General features: G+C 42.8%; 1 protein-coding gene across 6 annotated transcripts in view; it reads right to left on the bottom strand.

Annotated features, from left to right (window-relative positions):
* Nucleotides 1-12,520: 12,520 nt before the first annotated feature.
* The window catches only part of dpp9 (dipeptidyl-peptidase 9), a 75,671-nt gene continuing 68,556 nt past the window's right edge, over nucleotides 12,521-19,635 (bottom strand). For all 6 annotated transcript variants that reach the window (XM_078424258.1, XM_078424257.1, XM_078424259.1 and 3 more), the window contains 5 exons: nucleotides 18,693-18,839; nucleotides 16,813-16,965; nucleotides 14,370-14,512; nucleotides 13,522-13,633; nucleotides 12,521-13,311 (listed from right to left, as the gene is read on the bottom strand). In XM_078424258.1, the coding sequence (XP_078280384.1) occupies nucleotides 13,219-13,311; nucleotides 13,522-13,633; nucleotides 14,370-14,512; nucleotides 16,813-16,965; nucleotides 18,693-18,839 (648 nt within the window). In that variant the 3' untranslated portion in view covers nucleotides 12,521-13,218. The remainder of the gene's footprint in view (nucleotides 13,312-13,521; nucleotides 13,634-14,369; nucleotides 14,513-16,812; nucleotides 16,966-18,692; nucleotides 18,840-19,635) is intronic.

Raw genomic sequence — 19,635 nt, 5'->3', positions numbered from 1 at the left:
CCTTCCCATGGCAATGCCTCTGATTGGGAAACCTACAGAAGTATTGACACACTTTTTGTGACTTTCAGACCAATGCTGAATAATTAAATTTGCTCATTTTCGGCGATAAACAAAAAAACTCTGTCAAAAAATTAAAAGAACTAATTCTTCCTTTTACTTTGTATTTTTGATTACTGTTATGTTTATCTTGATATCAGGACACACATACAAAAGTGCTTAGGTATCATTAATGATTCCTCAGATCTTCAGCACTGTTTCCATTGACCTTGACGTGTTCCTTATGTATCCTGTGCGAAGCAAGGAGATTAACACGGACTGGTGTTAGCTGGATCACTTGTTTCCAGCACACTCTGTACTGTGGCTTCAAGCGGAGTTCCAGGCATGAGAGAATACCGGTTTAAGATATTCCTTTTTTTATTAACTTAGCATTGGAAAGCATTAAAGAGAGCAGTAATGCAGACAGCCCCTCCGGACTTCTCTGCTATTCAGTAATACTTTGGCTGATCTGATCAGTGGGCTCAATTCTATTTTCGGGTCTGATCAGCAGAACTTGATTCCCTTGTAGCCCACTATTGAGTGCAATTATGATACATCATAACTTTCAGCACTGAGAAGAAAAGATTGCTGAAATAATTTTCACTTCACTTTCTGCACTGTGTGGGTTTATCATGGACTAATATACCATTACACTGTCTCCCTTCAGTCAGAATAATGAACGACCTGGAGGGGAATCTGTAAATGGTGATCCTTTCATGAGCCTGATGCTCTTGATCTTTCTGGTGATGGATGTTCTGCTCTGTGAGGTGCTGTAGGAATAGCCTGGATGAGTATCTGAAGCCCATTGTGTATATGGCACTATTTTGGAAGGAATGAATGGTAAGGGTGGTGAATGAGTTGCCAGACTTGTCCTGGATGGTGCTAAACTTCTGAGATTACTGGAACTGAGTGCATCCAGACAAGCAGATTTGCAGAGAGTATTCCATTATATTCCAGACATGTGCTCAGTAGATAACACCATGGCACAGCTAGTTGAGCCGCTGCCTCACAGCACCAGAGGCGCAGGTTCAATCCTAACCTTGGGTGCTGCCTGCGTTGAGCTTGCTCATTCTCCCTCTGACCACAAGAACTGTTTGGTGCTCACTTTTATTAACCCTCCCAAGGGCAGATGCAACTGCCACAGGCAGACTGGACAGGATGAGGTTCAGGTTTATCACCTTGTGGTGGAGACACAAGTGGATGCAGATGCTGTAATTTGGAGCAAAACAAGCTGCTAGCAGAGCTCAGCAGATCAAGCAGCATCTTTGGAGGCAAAGTGATGGTGGACATTATGGGGCAAGACCCTGCACTAGTGCTGATGCAGGTCAGAGTCATACACCATGGAAACAGGCCCTTCGGCCCAACCTGCCCACACCGATCAATATATCCCATCGACACTCGTTCCACCCTACTGCGTTTGGCCCATGTCATTCTAAACCTGTCCTACCCATGTACCTGTCTAATTGTTTCTTAAACATTACAATAGTCCCTGCCTCACCACCTCCTCTGGCAGCTTGTTCCATACATTTATCACCCTTTGTGTGAAACAAGTACCCCTCAGATTCCTATCAAATCTTTCCTCCCTCACTTTAAATCTATGTCTTCTGGTTTGCGATTCCCCTACTCTGGGCAAGAGACTCTGTGCATCTACCCAATCTATTCCTCACATGATTTTATATATTGTCCTGAAGTGTCAATCATCCCTTTGCCTCCACATTTGCTGCTTGACCTGTTGTGCTCTTCCAGCAGTTTGTAAAAAAAATATCTCTTGTGATCATCTGCTTTTGTAAACATAACCTGGCTGACATGTTGATCAGGAATTAGACATCTCAGTTCCGAGTGGTACTACCTCAAAAATCTGACATCCCATCCCAGTCTACATTCTGCCTCAATATTATTTTTAGTGCTTTTTCCCGATGATGTTCATTGTGAAAGGGCTTTGATTCATCAGATGAGAAAGGAAGGAAGGTGATAATCAGGAGGATGTTTGTTTGCTGATGTTTCACCTGGTGGCAGGGAACTTCATAGGGTTTTAAGTCAATGTTGAGAACTTCAAGGGCTACTCCTTGCTGCCTGAAAACCACAGTGGTCTCTTCTGATGGATCTATTTTGGCAGTGGGACAAAACGTAACCAAGAATCGTAATGAAGGAGTCTGGCAGATTGTCTTTAAAGTATGATACCGAGAAGACAATTATGTCAGGCTGCGACGTGACTGATGGCCCTGCAGAGAGTAGTGCGTTCGGCAGAACGCACCATGGGAACTACACTCGCCCCCCTGCAGGACCTATACATCAGGAGGTGCAGATCCAGAGCAAGCAAGATTATGAGGGACCCCTGCCACCCCAGCAACGGACTGTTCCAGATGCTACGGTCAGGCAAACGCCTCCGCTGTCACGCTGTGAAAATGGAGAGGATGAGACGGAGTTTCTTCCCACAGGCCATCAGGACTGTTAACTTTTATAACTCCAGGGACTAAATTTTGTCTTCTCTATATTAACTTTATTTATATGCTGTTGTGGCGGACACGGAGCTGTCCGTCCAAGAATGAGGCAGCACACTGAGTTATCCAACACCACTTTATTCCGTGTGTCGCACCCTCCTTCCCAACTCTCTTATCTCCTGCTCTTGGACTCCTCGTGACCTCTCACGAGCCGAAGGTTATGTACTGTGTGTGGCCCACCACCAGGGGCTGCTACATGACCCCCCCAGAACCAGAGGCGCAGAAACGGTCGGGCAGCCGGACGAGGCGGCCGGACCTTGTACGCACGTTCCCAAAGGAGTCCTGACCTGTAAGGGCAAATTAGGTTGGGCCCGAGATGGAGGATGCCCCCGACGACGGGGCTGGGCCTCTGGTACTGGCTCGCTCAGGTCCAAATGGGCCTGTTTTAAACGGGTCACCGATACCGTCTCTTGCCGACCCCCCATGTCCAATACAAAAGTCGTGAGCCCATGCTTCAGCACCCGAAAAGGACCTTCATATGGGCGCTGCACGGGTGACCTGTGTGCGTCGAGCCGAAGAAAAACGTACGAGCTGTGGGCAAGAGCCGGAGGCACATACGATGGGGTGATCCCATGCCGGGATGTTGGGACAGGAGCCAGGGCGCCAATCCTTCCCCGCAGACGGACCAACATGGCGGATGATGACTCCTGGGGGTCACCGGTGTTCGGAATAAATTCTACGGGCACGGTGAGCGGAAAACCGTAAACCACTTCCGCCGATGAAGACTGCAGGTCTTCTTTAGGGGCAGTGCGAATTCCCAACAGGACCCACGGCAACTCGTCCATCCAGCCGGGACTGGTGAGGCGTGTTTTTAAAGCATCCTTAAGACGGCGGTGGAAACGTTCCAACAACCCATTGGACTGGGGGTGGTAAGCCGTTGAGTGGTGAAGCTGAGCTCCCAATAGGCAAGCCATTGCAGACCACAGTTCCGACGTGAACTGGGCACCCCGGTCGGACGTGATATCAGACGGTATCCCGAAACGAGCAATCCAATTAGCTACTAAGGCACGTGCGCAGGACAAGGCCGAGGTGTCAATGATCGGGATGGCCTCGGGCCACCGCGTGAAGCGGTCCACTACCGTAAGCAGATGCGAGATGCCACAGGACGGGGGCAGCGGCCCCACGATATGTAAGTGGATATGGTCGAAACACCGGAGAGGCACTGCGATGCCTTGATCCGGCGCCCGGATGTGCCGCTGAACCTTCGATGTTTGACATGCAATGCACGTCGGGGCCCAATGCCTGACCAGCTTTCGCAAACCACGCCACACGAATTTTGAAGCAACCAATTCCACCGTCGTGCGAATGTCTTCGAGCACCAGACCCGTGATGGCAGTTCGGTATGCCTTCATCTCCTCGTCTGCCAACTGTGCTGCCGCTAAAACAGAATAATCAATTCCTGAAACCATGTCGAGCGAGAGCGGCTATCACCGCCGGGCGAGACAAGGCTTCCGCTACCCGATTACTTTTCCCTGCGATGCGGCGGATGTCCGTGGTAAACTCCGAGATCGCCGTGAGTTGACGCTGCTGCCGGGCGGACCAAGGATCCACAACCTTGGCAAAAGCAAAGGTAAGGGGCTTATTTTTTATTTTTTTTTCATATTTCAGATACAGCGCGGAAACAGGCCTTTTCGGCCCACCAAGTCCGCACCGCCCAGTGATCCCCGCACACTAACACTATCCTACACACACTAGGGACAATTTTTATATATACCCAGTCAATTAACCTACATACCTGTACATCTTATGGTCGGTAAAAGCGATGAAGTTTCGGCCCTCCAGGAAATACCGAAAATGTCTAACTGCCAGATGTAAAGCAAGCAGCTCCCGGTCGAATGTGCTATATTTACATTCCGCCGAAGTAAGCTGGCGGCTGAAAAAGGCAAGGGGTTGCCAGAGTCCGTCAAAAAATTGTTCAAATACGCCACCGACCGCAGAGTCCGAGGAGTCCACGGTTAGTGCTGTAGGGGCGTCGACACGCGGATGAACTAACATCGTCGCCCGAGCCAATGCTTCTTTTGCCCCCTCCCAGGAGCGGGCGCATATCTTCTGGAAGCTGCTGCAAAAAGGCATATTCAAATAACATGCAGGGCTGGTGGCCGTCCATGAGCAAGAGCATCTCACTCATTAGGGCCGAGGGCTTCCGGTCACCCAGCCCGCCCATGATGAAAATACGGGCCGCTCGTTCCATCCGACTGAGCCCGAAGGTGCAGAGTAGCAGTGCCTTGAGGCCCTTGTATTGCTTGGCTATCGGTGGATTCTGCAGGTAGGGAAGTATTCGCCCGGCCGTGTCTTGGTCAAGTGAATCGACTACGTAATATTAACGGGCCTCTTCAGCTTTGATTTTGCGGATGTAAAACTGCGCTTCGGCCTGTTGAAACCATACCCGAGGCTGGGGGCTCCAGAAGGTAGGTAGTCTCAGTGAGACAGCCTCCAGTCGGGCCTGCTCGGCGGCGGGCTTGTCACTGTCTGCGAATTCGTACATGCTGAACTTCCAAAATGTCTATTTTGGACGTCGGTAGGTCACCAGATGTGGCGGACACGGAGCTGTCCGTCCAAGAATGAGGCAGCACACTGAGTTATCCAACACCACTTTATTCCGTGTGTCGCACCCTCCTTCCCAACTCTCTTATCTCCTGCTCTTGGACTCCTCGTGACCTCTCACGAGCCTCTCACGAGCCGGAGTTATGTACTATGTGTGGCCCACCACCAGGGGCCGCTACACTGTAACTGTAATTCTTTTTTGTGCACAATCCGCAGGCATTGCCACTTTCATTTCACTGCACATCGTGTATGTGTATGTGACAAATAAACTTGACTTGACTTGACTAATCCGTGGTACAAATCTACTGCCGAAATGTTTGCAAGTTGGTGTTTGCAAGGTCAATTGTGTTGGGAATGACTTTACCATGTCTGAATTTGCTGATTTGGTCAATGCCATGTGGCGGTTTTTGGTTTTATCCATTTTCTGCAGCAGCAGAGGATATTAATTTGGGCAAATATGTTTCTCAATCTTTGTTAGCAATAACTGTTTGAAATAAAGATAGTGGTGGCAGTTAGGGAAAATAACCCTTTTTTGGATCAGGGAATAAAACAACACATTGGTGATACGTTGAGAATGTTCACATGTTTCTAACTGTTATCCGAAACAGGTGCTGATCTCCATCTAATACATTATCACCCGCTGTTTGCAGACAATATTAATGCTGTTCAGGCTTCCTGATGACATAGGAATGCCTGACCTTTGTTCTGGCTACCAGTGTCTGTCTACATTCACTCCAAATTTGCATATTATCCATACCCACTCTGTATATCAATGCTCATTTTATAACTAAATGTTAGTCTGTATGAAAGAGATGTATGATAGATTATGTGGGGGTGTTAGCTGAGCATACAAATTAGGTGTATGGGTAGTCCCCTCAACTGAATGGATTTTATAAGCTCCAGCTGATGTAATGTATAAAATTATTTAGGGATTGGACAAGCCTGATGCAGGATACATGTTCCCGATGTTGAGGGGGGGGGGAGTCCAGAACCAGGGGCCAGTTTAAGAATACAGGGTAGACAATTTAGAACTGAGATGAGGAAAAACTTTTTCAGGGTGGCGAATTTTTGGAATTCTCTGCCTCAGAAGGCAGTGGAGGCAGATTCATTCAAAAGATAATTAGATAGAGCTCTTTGGGCTAGAGGAATCAAGGGATATGGGGAGAAGGCAGGAAGGGGTTACTGATTGTGGATGATCAGCCATGATCATATTGAATGGCGGTGTTGGCTCAAAGGGTCGAATGGCCTACATTTTCTATGTTTCTATGTAATGGGATAATGGGATGCTCTGTTGGGACCGATTGGGCTGAGGAGCTTCCCAATAAATACTAACATGACTTTTGAAATATATAAATATTCATATTTATTGCAGAATTAACATCTTGACAATGGAGAACCTGACCTGGAATTTGATATCTTCTGTAGGGATTGATGTACTTTAGACTCTTATCTTTTTTTGGTTTCATGAAATGAGTCCTGGCCAGACTTAGAAAGATATATCTGGAGAATTTGAACCTGATAATCGTGTTAGAGTCAGTGTTGGAGGATACTGCCCAGTCTCAGAAGATAGTTATATAAATAACAGGAATCCGTATCATAAGTGCAAAACTCTTTAGATGCTGAAAATCCAAGCTAAAAATAGAAAATGCTAAAATAGCCAGATGGTCTGCAATATCCAGAGAGAGAAGCATTTCAGGTGTACTGTTAGAGATGCACGACTATATTGTATGACATCACTCACTACAGTGATATACACTACATGGAAACAATTCTACAATGCATTATATGGCACTTCGTGACTTGTAACCTTTACCACTTGCTAAAAGTATCTCGATGAGGACTTGAGCCTATCACCTGCTTCAGTGTTGATATCGTTTGTTTCAAGACTAGTGTTTATTAACTTTGTATTTCAGATTAACACCTCCACCACAGACATACAGGTCATTGATGTCAAAAGTGGGGATAAGTTTAAACCACATAATCTCATGTTCATTAATATTAGCAGATTGCTGTGACCCAAATTGGCATTAAATCAAATTTAATAAGGATCACCAGGTTATGGGGAGAAGGCAGGAGAATGGGGCTAGGAGGGAAAGACAGATCAGCCATGATTGAATGGTGTCGACTTGATGGGCCAAATGGTCCAATTCTGCTCCTATCACTTATGACCTTACCCACCAACTACCTATTTGTATACCTCTAGCTAATGCATACAATATATGGGAAACTGAGTGATCCCACTTGCTGAGTGGTATAAAAAGCAAACTCAGTGGGTTAAGCAGCATCTGTGGAGGGAAATAAATTGTTCATGTTTTGAGTCAAGACCCTGCATCAGGACTGAGTGGAGGGAAGATAGATAGTTTAAAGAGCTGAGAAATGAGACGTGCCAGTATCTGCTTGGTGAAGCTGGCTGGCTCGATGAAGCTGGCTGGCTCGATGGACAAATGGAGCCAGCTGGGGAAGAGGGGAATTGGAGTTGAGAGGCAGAGGTAGGGGTATAATAGGTGGAGAGGTGTAAATTGCATCAACAATGTGGGCTTGAGTCTTGCTGTAAAAACTGGTGACACAATGGAACAGCTGGTGGAGCTATCTGTGGAGTTTGCACGTTCTCCCTGTGACCGCATGAGTATTCTCTGGGTGCTCCGGTTTCCTTCCATATCCCAAAGACATGCCGGTTTGTGGGTTAATATGCCTCTGTAAAAATTGCCCCCAATATGTTAGGGAGTATATGCGAATGAATAACATAGAATTGGCATGAACGGTTTCTGTATGTCTAAACTAAACTAAAACTACATTGGATGAAAATTGACTCTCATGGCTCCAGGAAAGCAAGCACTACACAGCCCGTTTCATGTCCATCATTTTGAGCACAAGGTGTAGTGACACAGGGTGTGAAACCACTACAGAAAGGTCAAATGGCACCAAATGGCAACATACATTAAATATGTTTGTAAATTGTGGTTAAGTGGTTATAACGAACTAACCCAACTATTGGTAAGAATATTAAGAAACCATCTGAAATCTAACAACTCATTCTCGTAGTTCTTCCAGCTACATCTCTATTGCGGAATAAATTGCTAATGATTCTATGATTCTTCTTGTATAAAATTGCAACACAATTAACAATGAATGCTTCTTTATGATGTTTGCCGAGAAAATAAGTGACATATCTTTCAATGAAATGGTACAACTGTAACAAGATACTGGATTATAATTACACTGGCGACTGTGTGCAGGGATGGTGATGGGAAGGATAGTCAGAGGGACGTTCTCAATACCACTTATTTTAGTGTAATCTGCAAACTTACCAGTCGTGCATTTTACATGCAATACAATACAATATATCTTTATTGTCATTGTACAGGGGTACAAGGAGATTGTTAATGCGACTTCCATACGATGCAATAAATTACTTAGCTAATCAACAGACATTTAGACAACACAGAGAAACAAAATTAGGAACAGTTAAAACAGAATAAAGTACAAATAGGTCTGTGCCGAGTCGCTGTGCGACGTGACCATCCGAAGGAGACAGTTCATGGGGGGTGGGCGCTCAGCAGGACCGCTTCAGAGCAGCTATGGCTCTGGGAATAAAGCTGTCCCTGAGTCTGGAGGTGCGGGCGTAGAAGGCCTTGTAGCGTCTGGCAGATGGTAGAAGTTCGAACAGACTATTGCAGAGGTGTGAGGAGTCTTTATGAATGCTGGTGGCTTTCCTGAGGCATCGCGTATTGTAGATGCCCTCCAAGGCTGGTAGCTGTGTCCCAATAATCTTCTGAGCTCTGTAGACTACCCGCTGAAGAGCTCTCCTCTCTGCCTCCGTGCAGCTGAGATACCACACAGAGATGCCATGCGTTAGGATGCTCTCGATGATGCAGCGGTAGAAGGTCGTCAACAGCTGTTGGGGTAGACCAGTCTTTTTCAGTGTTCCCCATTATGTATTCCCCATTATGTGGCCTTCGGAAGTTGATGATCAGCTCCTTGGTCTTAGAGGTGTTTAGGGACAGGTTGTTATCTGAGCACCTCCGCTCTTTAGTGTGTTTCATCACCGTTGCTGATCAGCCCAATCACCATTGTGTCGTCTGCAAACTTGACAATGGTGTTGAATGCAGGAACAGTCGTGTGATTCTTATCCAAATCCTTTATATATGACAAAAGGCCGAGGGTAGTGGTGGAAGGTTGTTTTACAGACCACTCACTGATAACTGGTGTGCCTTAAAGGTTAGTACCGGGCCCAACCAGAGGGATCTAGTACGATAAACAACCTTCCACCACAACCCTCTGCTTTCTGCCATCAACCCAATTCTGCACGCAGTTAACTAGCTCTCCCTGGATTCTTCGATATCATATCATCATATCATATCATATATATACAGCCGGAAACAGGCCTTTTCGGCCCTCCAAGTCCGTGCCGCCCAACGATCCCCGCACACCAACACTATCCTACACACACTAGGGACAATTTTTACATTTACCCAGCCAATTAACCTACATACCTGTACGTCTTTGGAGTGTGGGAGGAAACCGAAGATCTCGGAGAAAACCCACGCAGGTCACGGGGAGAACGTACAAACTCCTTACAGTGCAGCACCCGTAGTCAGGATCGAACCTGAGTCTCCGGCGCTGCATTCGCTGTAAAGCGGCAACTCTACCGCTGCGCTACCGTGCCGCCTCTAACCTTCCAGAGCAGCCTACCATGTGGAGCTTATCAAAGGCCTTCTTGGACTTCATATAGACTAAATCTACAACCCCTGCCACCTTCCTGGTTACTCAAATTCATGAAACACGATCTCTCACGTATGAAATTGTGCTGACTATCCCCAATCAACCCGTTTTTCCAAGTACATGTTTTCCTTATCCTTCAGAATTCTCTGTGGTAACTTTCCTACCACAGATGTTAGGCTTACTAGTCCATAGTTCCCAGTTCTTTTTTTTTTACAGCTCTTCTTTAAAGAGGGACAATATTAGCCACCCTCCAGTGTCCTTGGATATATCTGATCAAGCCCCAGAGATTTATCGACATTCTTACGTCTTAGGACGTCCAGCACTTCAACTGCAACATGACTATCCTTAAGACATCATTATTAAATTTCTCAAGTTCCCTAGTCTTCATGTCTTTCAACAAAAAAACAAAGGAGAGATAATAATTGAGGACCTTGCCCATCTCTTGTGGCTCCACACACAGAGGACCACTTTAGTTTCTAAGTTACACTATTCTCTCTCTAGTTACCATTTTCCTTTAATATATTTATAAAATCTCTTTGGATTCTCCGCAATCTTATCTGCCAGAAGGGTTTCATGATCCAGTTTTGCCTCCTGATTTTCTTAAGTATACTTAAGCAAAATGCTTGACCCCAGCTGCCTATATCTGGTCTATGCCTCCTTTTTGCTTCAATTTCTCTCATCATCCAAGGATCCTTACTCCAGCCTGCCTTGCCCTTCACTCTAACAGTAACATGCATACATTGAAATCAGTTAGAAAATCTTTTTAAAACTTCCACACTGACATCTCAGTCAATTGCTCTGCCCAATTTCCCCATAAGAGGACAAACTTTGCTCTCACCCTGTACGCAGTCTATATATTGTCTGGGGAAATCTTCTTGAACAGACTTGATAAATTCCACCCCATCGGGACTGGCACTATGACAGTCTTAGTCTATATCAAGACCGTTAACATCCCCTGCTATAGTAACTGTATTATTCTTGCAACGGTCTGCAATCTTCTGGCATATTTGTCCCTCTAATTCCCCTTGACTATTTGGGGGCCTATAATAAAGTTGGAGCTTTATAATCCCTCAACTAATGCCTTCTTATCTACGTTATCAACCTGCACCTTCAAGGATCTTTAGGATTGCACACTCAGGTCCCTTGTTTCCACAATACTCCCTGCAACCTTACCAATCATGGAATATGTTCTAGATTCATTTGTACTGTCAAAATGCATCACGGATATATCAGGTTCATTTTCAACAAGGCAAGTGTAATCTGCAATTGTAAAAATGTTTATTACCAAATGAATAATTAACACAAGAGAACAGTGGTGAATGTGGTAGAGCCGCTATCGCACAACACAGAGAATGGGTTCAATTCTGACCTAGGGTGCTGTTGGTGTGGAGTTTGCAGCTTCTCCCTTGACCATGTGCGTTTCCTCTGAGTGCTCCAGTTTTCTCCCACATCCCAAAGACGTGCTGGTTTGTTTGTTGATCGTTCTTTGCAATTGTCCCAGATGTGTAGGAAGTAGGTGAAAAAGTAGGATAACATAGAACAAGTATGGACAGGCGATCAGTGGTCCGCATGCAAACCGTGGGTCGAAAAGCCCGTCGCCATGCTGTATCTCTAAACCAAACTAAAAGTTAATACAATGCAGTGTGGAACTTTAAATATCAGGATTATTTGAAATATGGAGTTACTCAATGCTTTTACATACCCATCTGAATCCAACTCTCTAGGTCCGCACTCTGTTTTAATCTATCTGGTCATAGCCAAGTAATCTCGACTAAAATTAAGCCCTGTAAATGTTCTGTATGTTTCAATGAGATCACTGCCAATTTCTCTACCCATTCCACCCCATTTTAGGAATCAATCTGGTGAACCCTTATGGCACTCCACCTAAAGTATTTTCTATGGTAGGGAAACCAGACCATTACAATATATTCCAGATACCATGTCACCATTTACTTTTCCTCATGATTTTCTTTTTCCACAATTACAGCTATGGCTTTTACACAACCTGGAGGTTCAATAAAACAAAGCCGTAACTGGAAATAAGTAAAAAGGATTTATGCAAGCACAATTCTGGCATTTACCCAATTTCTTGATGACTACTATTGGTCTTCACGAAATGGTGTTAGAGATGACCACTGGAATAAGCTATGGAATTTCTGGTCTCATCATTAAAATTAAGTCTGCTTTCTTCCAAAATTGTGCATTGCTGTTTTAAAAATATGATCATTGACCTAATATTCCATTGTTGGTTCAACTTTAACACAAACGCCCGGGGTTTCCCCAGACTATAATATCTAGTTACCATACTGTACAACATCATGCTTAAATTTCCTTCATTCTTTCCAACCTTGCCCGTAGATCTTCATGGGACCCTTGCAAATCCACCATTTTGATCATACCAGTTCATTGAATTGTTTACCTTTGTTTGCCTGAGCATTATTTTTTTCCCGACAGGTTTACGAAATTGCACATTTTACCATGTTAATTCCTTTATTAAAATGAAAGTTACTGCTGTTGGAAGAGGACAGGATTGAGGATATACAGGTTTGTGTTGCGGCTTCCTCCATGTTGAACATTTTGGACACAGATTATGTGATTTTAAGAACTGCCAGTTTCACAAGGAACCCAAGGACAGCCAAAATCTATGAAACCAGCCCAAAAAAACTGATGACTTCAGGATAGAACGGTTAAAGCCAGTAAAGAATTTGAGATGCAGATTGAATTAAGCGATACAATTATTTAATGAGTTACAATGCCATACACTCATTATAAAAGAATAAGAATTCATAAAAATATTTTCTTTTAATACACATTTTGAATACTCAGCAAAGTTGTAGTTGGTTCATGCCCAGAAACACCACTCCCTGGGTGGTGCAACTTGCAGAGGTTAAAATAAGTCTTTTACTGAATGGCATTGTGAAACCAAGTTCCTAGGGGGATGAATTTCTGAAACATGGCTGCTAACCCAAACAGCCAGAGGGTGTTCTTTTTTTACACACGAAGTTGGTCAAATTCCCAACAGCAGGTTTGGACATATCTTTCAAAGTTGAGAGAATAAGCATTTAGGTCTTTATACTCACTCCCAATCATCATGGAGTTTAAGGCCTGGATATAGTTTAGGTGAAACACCAACTCCTTGCTGTATTGTTAAAATTCATGTAAATTTAACCAAAAGAAGTAAATTTAGTCTTGCAAGTCATATCAAATCACAGTTGAACAATTCATTGTATCCCCTTGCTCAGAACTGATGTAAGAAATAAAATAGTAAACTGATGTAGTTGCGATTGTAGATTTCTGGGGTGTTGGCGAGGTTGGCAAATATGTTGTTTGACAAAAGCAAGTCACCAGGGACTGAATATCAGCAATGGTCGAAAATCATTTCTTGTATTTCTTAATTGTTGATCATTTTTCTTTCTCAGAGGTATTCCTGTAGGAAGTGTAGCAGCATTATCTCATAGTGCTCTCCAGATTCAGGGCAGCGAATACTGTGTCTTTCATTAGGGTAAATCTGTGGCAACAGACAACTAATTATTCATAAAGCAAAACCAAAAGCAACATACAGCAGATGCAAAATTCTGAAATAAAGCATAAAATACAGAACAAATCAGATAATATTTGTGCCAAGGGGAACAAAATTAATATTTCAGAGTAAATTACCTGATGTTATACGAAAAGAAGCATCTGCAGTTTATTTGAATGTCACTATATTTTGTCTTACCTGAAGCTGATATGGCTTTCCAGCTCTGATCAATTGAGAGACTAGGAAATTTGTGTGGAAAAAGTGCACATTTTCATCTAAAAATCCATGCAGAATCAGCAAACGATTGGGCCTAGATGAATAAAGTACAAATTGTTTACAAAACATAATTAAGGACCACTCACACCCCAGTCATTCCCTCTTCTCTCCTCTCCCATTGGGCAGAAGATAAAAAAAAGCTTTGAAAGCACATACCATTAGATTCAAGGACAGCTTCTTCCCCACTATTACCTGATGATTAAATCACCTATCATAGACTTTAGCATAAAGCATGAAACAGACACTTAGGCCCACACAGTCCGTGCCGACCAGCAATCACCCCATACGCTCATGTTATCCTACATACTCAGGTCAATTTGCAATTTTTACTAAAGCCAATTAACGTACAAGCCTGTATGTCTTTGGTGTGTGGGAGGAATCCGGAGTAAACCCACGCGGTCACAGGGAGAACGTACAAACTCCGTACAGACGGCACCTGTAGTCAGGATCAAACCCGGGTCTCTGGCACTGTAAGGCAGCAACAACGCTGCTGCATCACTGTGCCGTTCCTAGGCTAAGGCCCTATCTCCCAATCTACCATGTTGTGGCCCTTTCACTTAAAAAAAAAATCTACTCTTTCTCTGTCACTGTAATACTATATTCTACACTCTTTTGCCTTTCTCTTTTTGTGCTATCTGTTATTCTCATTTATGGTATGATTGCATTCATATGCAGTATGATTAGCCCGGTTAGCACACAAGACCGCTAGGCTGAACATTTGTTCGCTACAAAATGTGGTTCTCTGGCTTGAAAAATAACTGACTACTTACTCATTTGGTAGTTTTTCAACATGTAGCGCCACTGAACCAGCTTCATAACCTTGTTGATTATTTTCTGGGATGTCCATATACCGCTCTGTGTAACCAGTGTCGTAGGCCATCCAGACTGTGACTGGTGCACCAGCTATGGCAACCTGCAAGGTATCAACACACATTATGACATTTGGGCAGTTTATCATAAAGTGCAGTTTCCAAGAGGATAAATACTTCTATCAAAAACCTCCGTCACTTTTTTTTTTTCAAACTTCAAGTCACCCCCTGGGTCTTTTCCTCATTACATCTTCTCATTTTTGACTTTCAGCTAAAATTGTTCCATATATCAGATGGAAAGGGGAAAAAAAAAATTGCTTTCATACACCTATTAAATCAACTACCAATTCTGGCCCAAAGAGAACTTCAATCTTAGTTAGATCTCTTTTATGCTTTTGCACAATGAACTGTTCTAATAAATCTCGTTTACAATTATTACGTCCTAATATCCTTCCTAAAGCAAGATGTCAAGGATAAAAATCCAGTTATAAGAAACTAAAACTATCTTAAAACTTTTCAGTTTTGCATAACTGTTTTCTCTCTCTAACTACCTTCATCTCATAACTGAGTCTTCATTAAAGACTTCCAATGTCTGCAGTTTTTTGATTTACATTTGATAGTAATGCAAGCAAATGAATCCATGTTGATCAGAATATGAAGATAATTAAACTCAGGACATGTTGGATGAGGAGGGTGATAGGGAAGACCAACTCTATCCTTGTTCTATCTGGAGGGGAGGCAGAATAAGAGCAGAACTACGGGCTACTGAGGAGACACAAGTGAAGGATCCATCTACACAGCCGGGGGGAAGCCATGTTTACTAAAGAAAGATAGATACAAAAAGCTGGAGTAACTCAGCGGGACAGGTAGCATCTCTGGAGAGAAGGAATGGGTGACGTTTCGGGTCGAGACCCTTCAGACTGGGGTAAGACAACATTTCGGATGTCCTGGAATGGAAAGACTAGTCTTTGGAGCAGATGCAGCAGAGATGGGCATATTGAGATTAGGGGATGGGGTCTTTGCAAAAGGCAAAGTGGGAGGAGCAGTCCAGATAACTGCGAGAGTCAGTAATTGCTAATAATCATAATTGGCAGTCGATGGTCTGTCCGTGATGGAAACAGAGAGATCAAGAGGAGAGAGGTGTCAGAGATAGTTCAAGTAAATTTGAGGGTAGGATGGATGATAGTGATAAAGTTAATGAAATCTAAAAGTTCTGCATGGGTGCTGGAGGCATCTCCGATGCAGTCGCCGAAGTAGTAGAGAAAGAGTTAGGGGAAGGTGCCAGTGTATGTTTGAAACAGGGACTGTTCAACACATTCAACAAAAAGGCAGACATAGCTGGTGCCCATATTAGTGGCCAAGGCTGCACCTTTAACGAATAAAGTGAGAGGAGTCAAAGGAGAAGTTGTTGAGGGTGAGGACAAGTTCCACCAGTCGAAGGACAGTATGAGTAGTGGGGAATATAACAGAGATGGCCATTTTGCAAATAAGGCAGTGTGAGGTGTCAGTACTCTGTAAATAGAAATTAACTTTGTTTTATTAAGTGCAGTCATAACTTGGAGTTTGGCAGCCAACAAAGAGAAAGAGAAACAAAATAAAGATAGCTACAGGGGATTCTGAACAGAAAGAGAAGCCATTGTTCAAACTGCTCTGATGGAACCATCAAAGAGTTCTTGCATTATACAAAGTCGAAATAATGGAAGAAAGGCGATGAAGTAATCTGATATATCAAATGTTACATACATCAAGAATGATAACGAAGGTTAATGTACCATGGCAGGTATTGCAATAGATGTTAGCAAAAATTAATTTGATGATGTGAGTACAGACTGCAGAAAAAAAACCTACTACTCGACAGTGTAGGAGTTGCTGTTTCAACCATGTCACCACTTGCTGTGAAGGAGATTACATCAATAATACCATGTTGGTACTGCTCAATGCAATGTTTACATGAATACACTGTTGCTCCACTTGACATAATGACTCAAATGTTTCTCATATTTCCCAGCCCACTGTAGCCCCCTACAAGGCAATGGTGGGATATTATTTGCCCCGCACTCTATTTTCAAATGTTTCGGTCTAACTTACATCAAGCTCACATTATCAAATTCATTCTGGCCAAAATCCATAACTCTTCTCATTGTCTCAGACCATGGCAGACAAGCTCTACATGTCGAACCATCTCCTCTTTGTACTCTCTATATTAAAGGACAAAAGGTGCTAATTTATATGTGGGCATTTCAAAAAGTGATAAAGAATTTCACCTCTAATTCTGAGACATTTCTATAAACATAAACAATGCACTTTGAAACTGCTATGAGAGCTGTGTCGTTATGCTGTTTTTACATAAACAGATTGAACATATTTGAATACAATGGCTCATTTCTGTTGGTACTTTGATTACCTTGAAGATTTTAGGCTTGTGTATCAATCCCATGAGGGAGAGAAAACCTCCATACGACCAACCGTGGATGGCAACTCGATTTAGATCAATGAAGCCATATTTCTCTGCAACCCACTGTAATCCCTCCACCTGGTCTTCAATTTCTACCTGGCCCTATGGAAAAACGGAGAAAATGGTGATGAAAGGCCTGTCTAAATTACAGCATTCTCAGGTTTGAGTACAACATCCGAGAATAAAAGTAAAAGCATTACCACCGCTATAGACAATATAACAGCTACTTTATGTGTGATGCTAGTACTGAATTGGGGCCAGAACACTTGCTTTTTGGTGGAGATGGTTCAGATGATAATGGGGAGAAGTAGCAAATTACTGAAGGTCCAAGGGCTTTGGGTAAGGGGGGGGAGAGGTGATGCAATAGGTTATGGTTTGCTTAGCAACATTCCCTCCTCTTCAAATGTTTATTTTGCAAGCTTATTTCAATGTATTGTGCAATATTACTTGTTCATAAAAATTGAAAATACAAGATTCTACAATTATGTCGGGCATGTGGAATCACACTCATAAAGTTAAAAGTTAATTCAAAGCCGACCTCAGTATCTGAAAAAAAACATTATGTATAAGGAGTTATTTCCTTTAGTAGAAGTCACAAAATCCAGGCGGCATGGATTTAAAGTATCTGCAAGAAGACTTGGAAGAACAGATAAGACTTTATTTCCCACCCTTGCTGGGTGGGGGATCTGGAACTCATTGACTGGAAAGCCTCAAAACAATTCAAAGATATTTAAATGTTTTCTTGAAGAATTGCAACGTGAAGAGCTAAGGACTTAATGCTGCAAAGTGAGACAAGGTTCAGTATTTCCCTATGAGTAAATGGAGGCTGAATGATCTCTTGTGTGGTGGTCATTTCTCATCTGGCAAGAACAGTATTTTACAATTCTGGAAGGCTGCACTATATTGTCCGAATGGCCACTCCATCTATTTTTCTTTGTGATTAGACAAGTTCAAGATGTTCACTGGATTCCAGACTGGCGAATCTGATAACAGGATACAGAGGCTTGACGGCTGAAGATAATTTTTCACAGTAAGAGGAGCATTAAAAAAAAAAGAGTGATCATTTTCAACATCGAACATCCCAATAGCACAGAATATTAAACTGAAAGTATAATTTTAGGGTACACATTCCAATGTTTGACAGAGTAGGCAAACATATACATTGCTGGGAGGATGTCATAATACTTGCCAGTGGGAAGAGATAGATCCTGAAGATAAACATTCACAAACAGGCCGTGGCATTAGATGAGAACATATTCCCACTGTGTTGGGTACACTAATCTATTAAGCAGAAAAATACTGGACAAGTTTAAGCCCCATCTTCTGAGGAGATGAAAATTACCAGAGTCCTGGCTATCAGTTACGTGCCAGTGTCAGCCCAGTCATTACATGGAGTACTATAAATTTGGAACTAATTGACAAACACAATGATTTGTAGGAACAGGTCATGTGGAAATGTAAAACTGGCAATGGGAGCTGTAACTAGTTCAATACTAGCGACAAACCTTCAGCTCAGAAACATGCAAATCACATCCTAAAAATTAGCTGAAGGTACCAGAAAACATGAAAAGGAGTGAGGCAGGTTGCTACACCGTTGCTGGGTTATTTTAAAGAAAATATCTGAACATATCATTGTTTTTAAAGTCGAATGTGCATCGACTTTCAGGAAAAGGTAGCCCACTAGCATGAATGAGTAGTGTTTGGGAAACCCCCACTCCAGTGAAGATATTAATATTATTCCGAAGAGTGAGAGTTTCAAAATAAAACATTTCTGCGACTATCACAACGTGGCAGGTCTGGACATGCCACATTATAAATCAATACAATACCATTTTGTTTTTAAGGGAACCTTCGAACAAAAGACCACGTTGGCAAGATCCCCTGCCATCGATCACCACTACAGCATAGCCAAGAGATGCCAGTGTATTCAACCTCAAGTACTTTATTCCCTTGAATGAGTTGTTCACCAGCTGGACCTGAGCAAACAAAGTAAAAAAAACAAAGTCAATATTTTTAGTTACCAGGCGAGTGAGGATGTTGAAAGAAAGTAGAAGAGTAACACCAACAGTTCCACTGTGTGCATAATGCACTCTCATAAACTGGCTGCTTTATGGGCCCCAAGTATAAATGGGTACATGCAGATGTCAAACAATGACAGGATTAAGGCTGGCTGTGAGTTCCGCCTGTTTTATTTGCAAGTTCTGCATATGCACCTTAAGAGCATCAACAGTCCGGCACCCGTGTACAAATTTGACCAAATTACTCCAGGGATAAAAAAATCCATTGCTAGGATGATACTTTTGTTTGTGGAACAAATGGCTAGCACGCAAGTAATGCAACCCAGGGATGAAATATTTCACGTGATGAGATGACTGGTTTAGTTTAGTTTATTGTCAACTGTACTGAGGTACAGCGAAAAGCCTTCTTATAGTTTTTTCACAAAGCTTTTTAGTTTCTTTTTATTTTTTAGACAATTTAACAGACTAAATGCAAACATATTATCATAGCAACTATGCAGTTTTTATGCTAACAATATTTAAAGTTCTGAAATGATTGGATTAGACTCTAGTGGAAATCTAATATCTACACTGGGATTGGCAGAAGGCTGTGTAAGAATAGGAATTATCACATTGGCCAAGCTATCACAATGGCATTTTTTTGTAGTTAAACAGGATTGCATTAACCCTTCACACAATGAACAAATTTTGATTGATTTTGAATTCCTGTCAGTAAGTCATGTTCCTCGTGCTACTCTTGGCTCAGCAGAGCTCA

This window comes from Rhinoraja longicauda, chromosome 28 (genome assembly GCF_053455715.1).
Source record: "Rhinoraja longicauda isolate Sanriku21f chromosome 28, sRhiLon1.1, whole genome shotgun sequence".
NCBI lineage: Eukaryota > Metazoa > Chordata > Chondrichthyes > Rajiformes > Arhynchobatidae > Rhinoraja > Rhinoraja longicauda.
The sequence above is the reverse complement of the archived record's forward strand: the minus strand, read 5'-3'. Positions and strand labels throughout refer to the sequence as shown.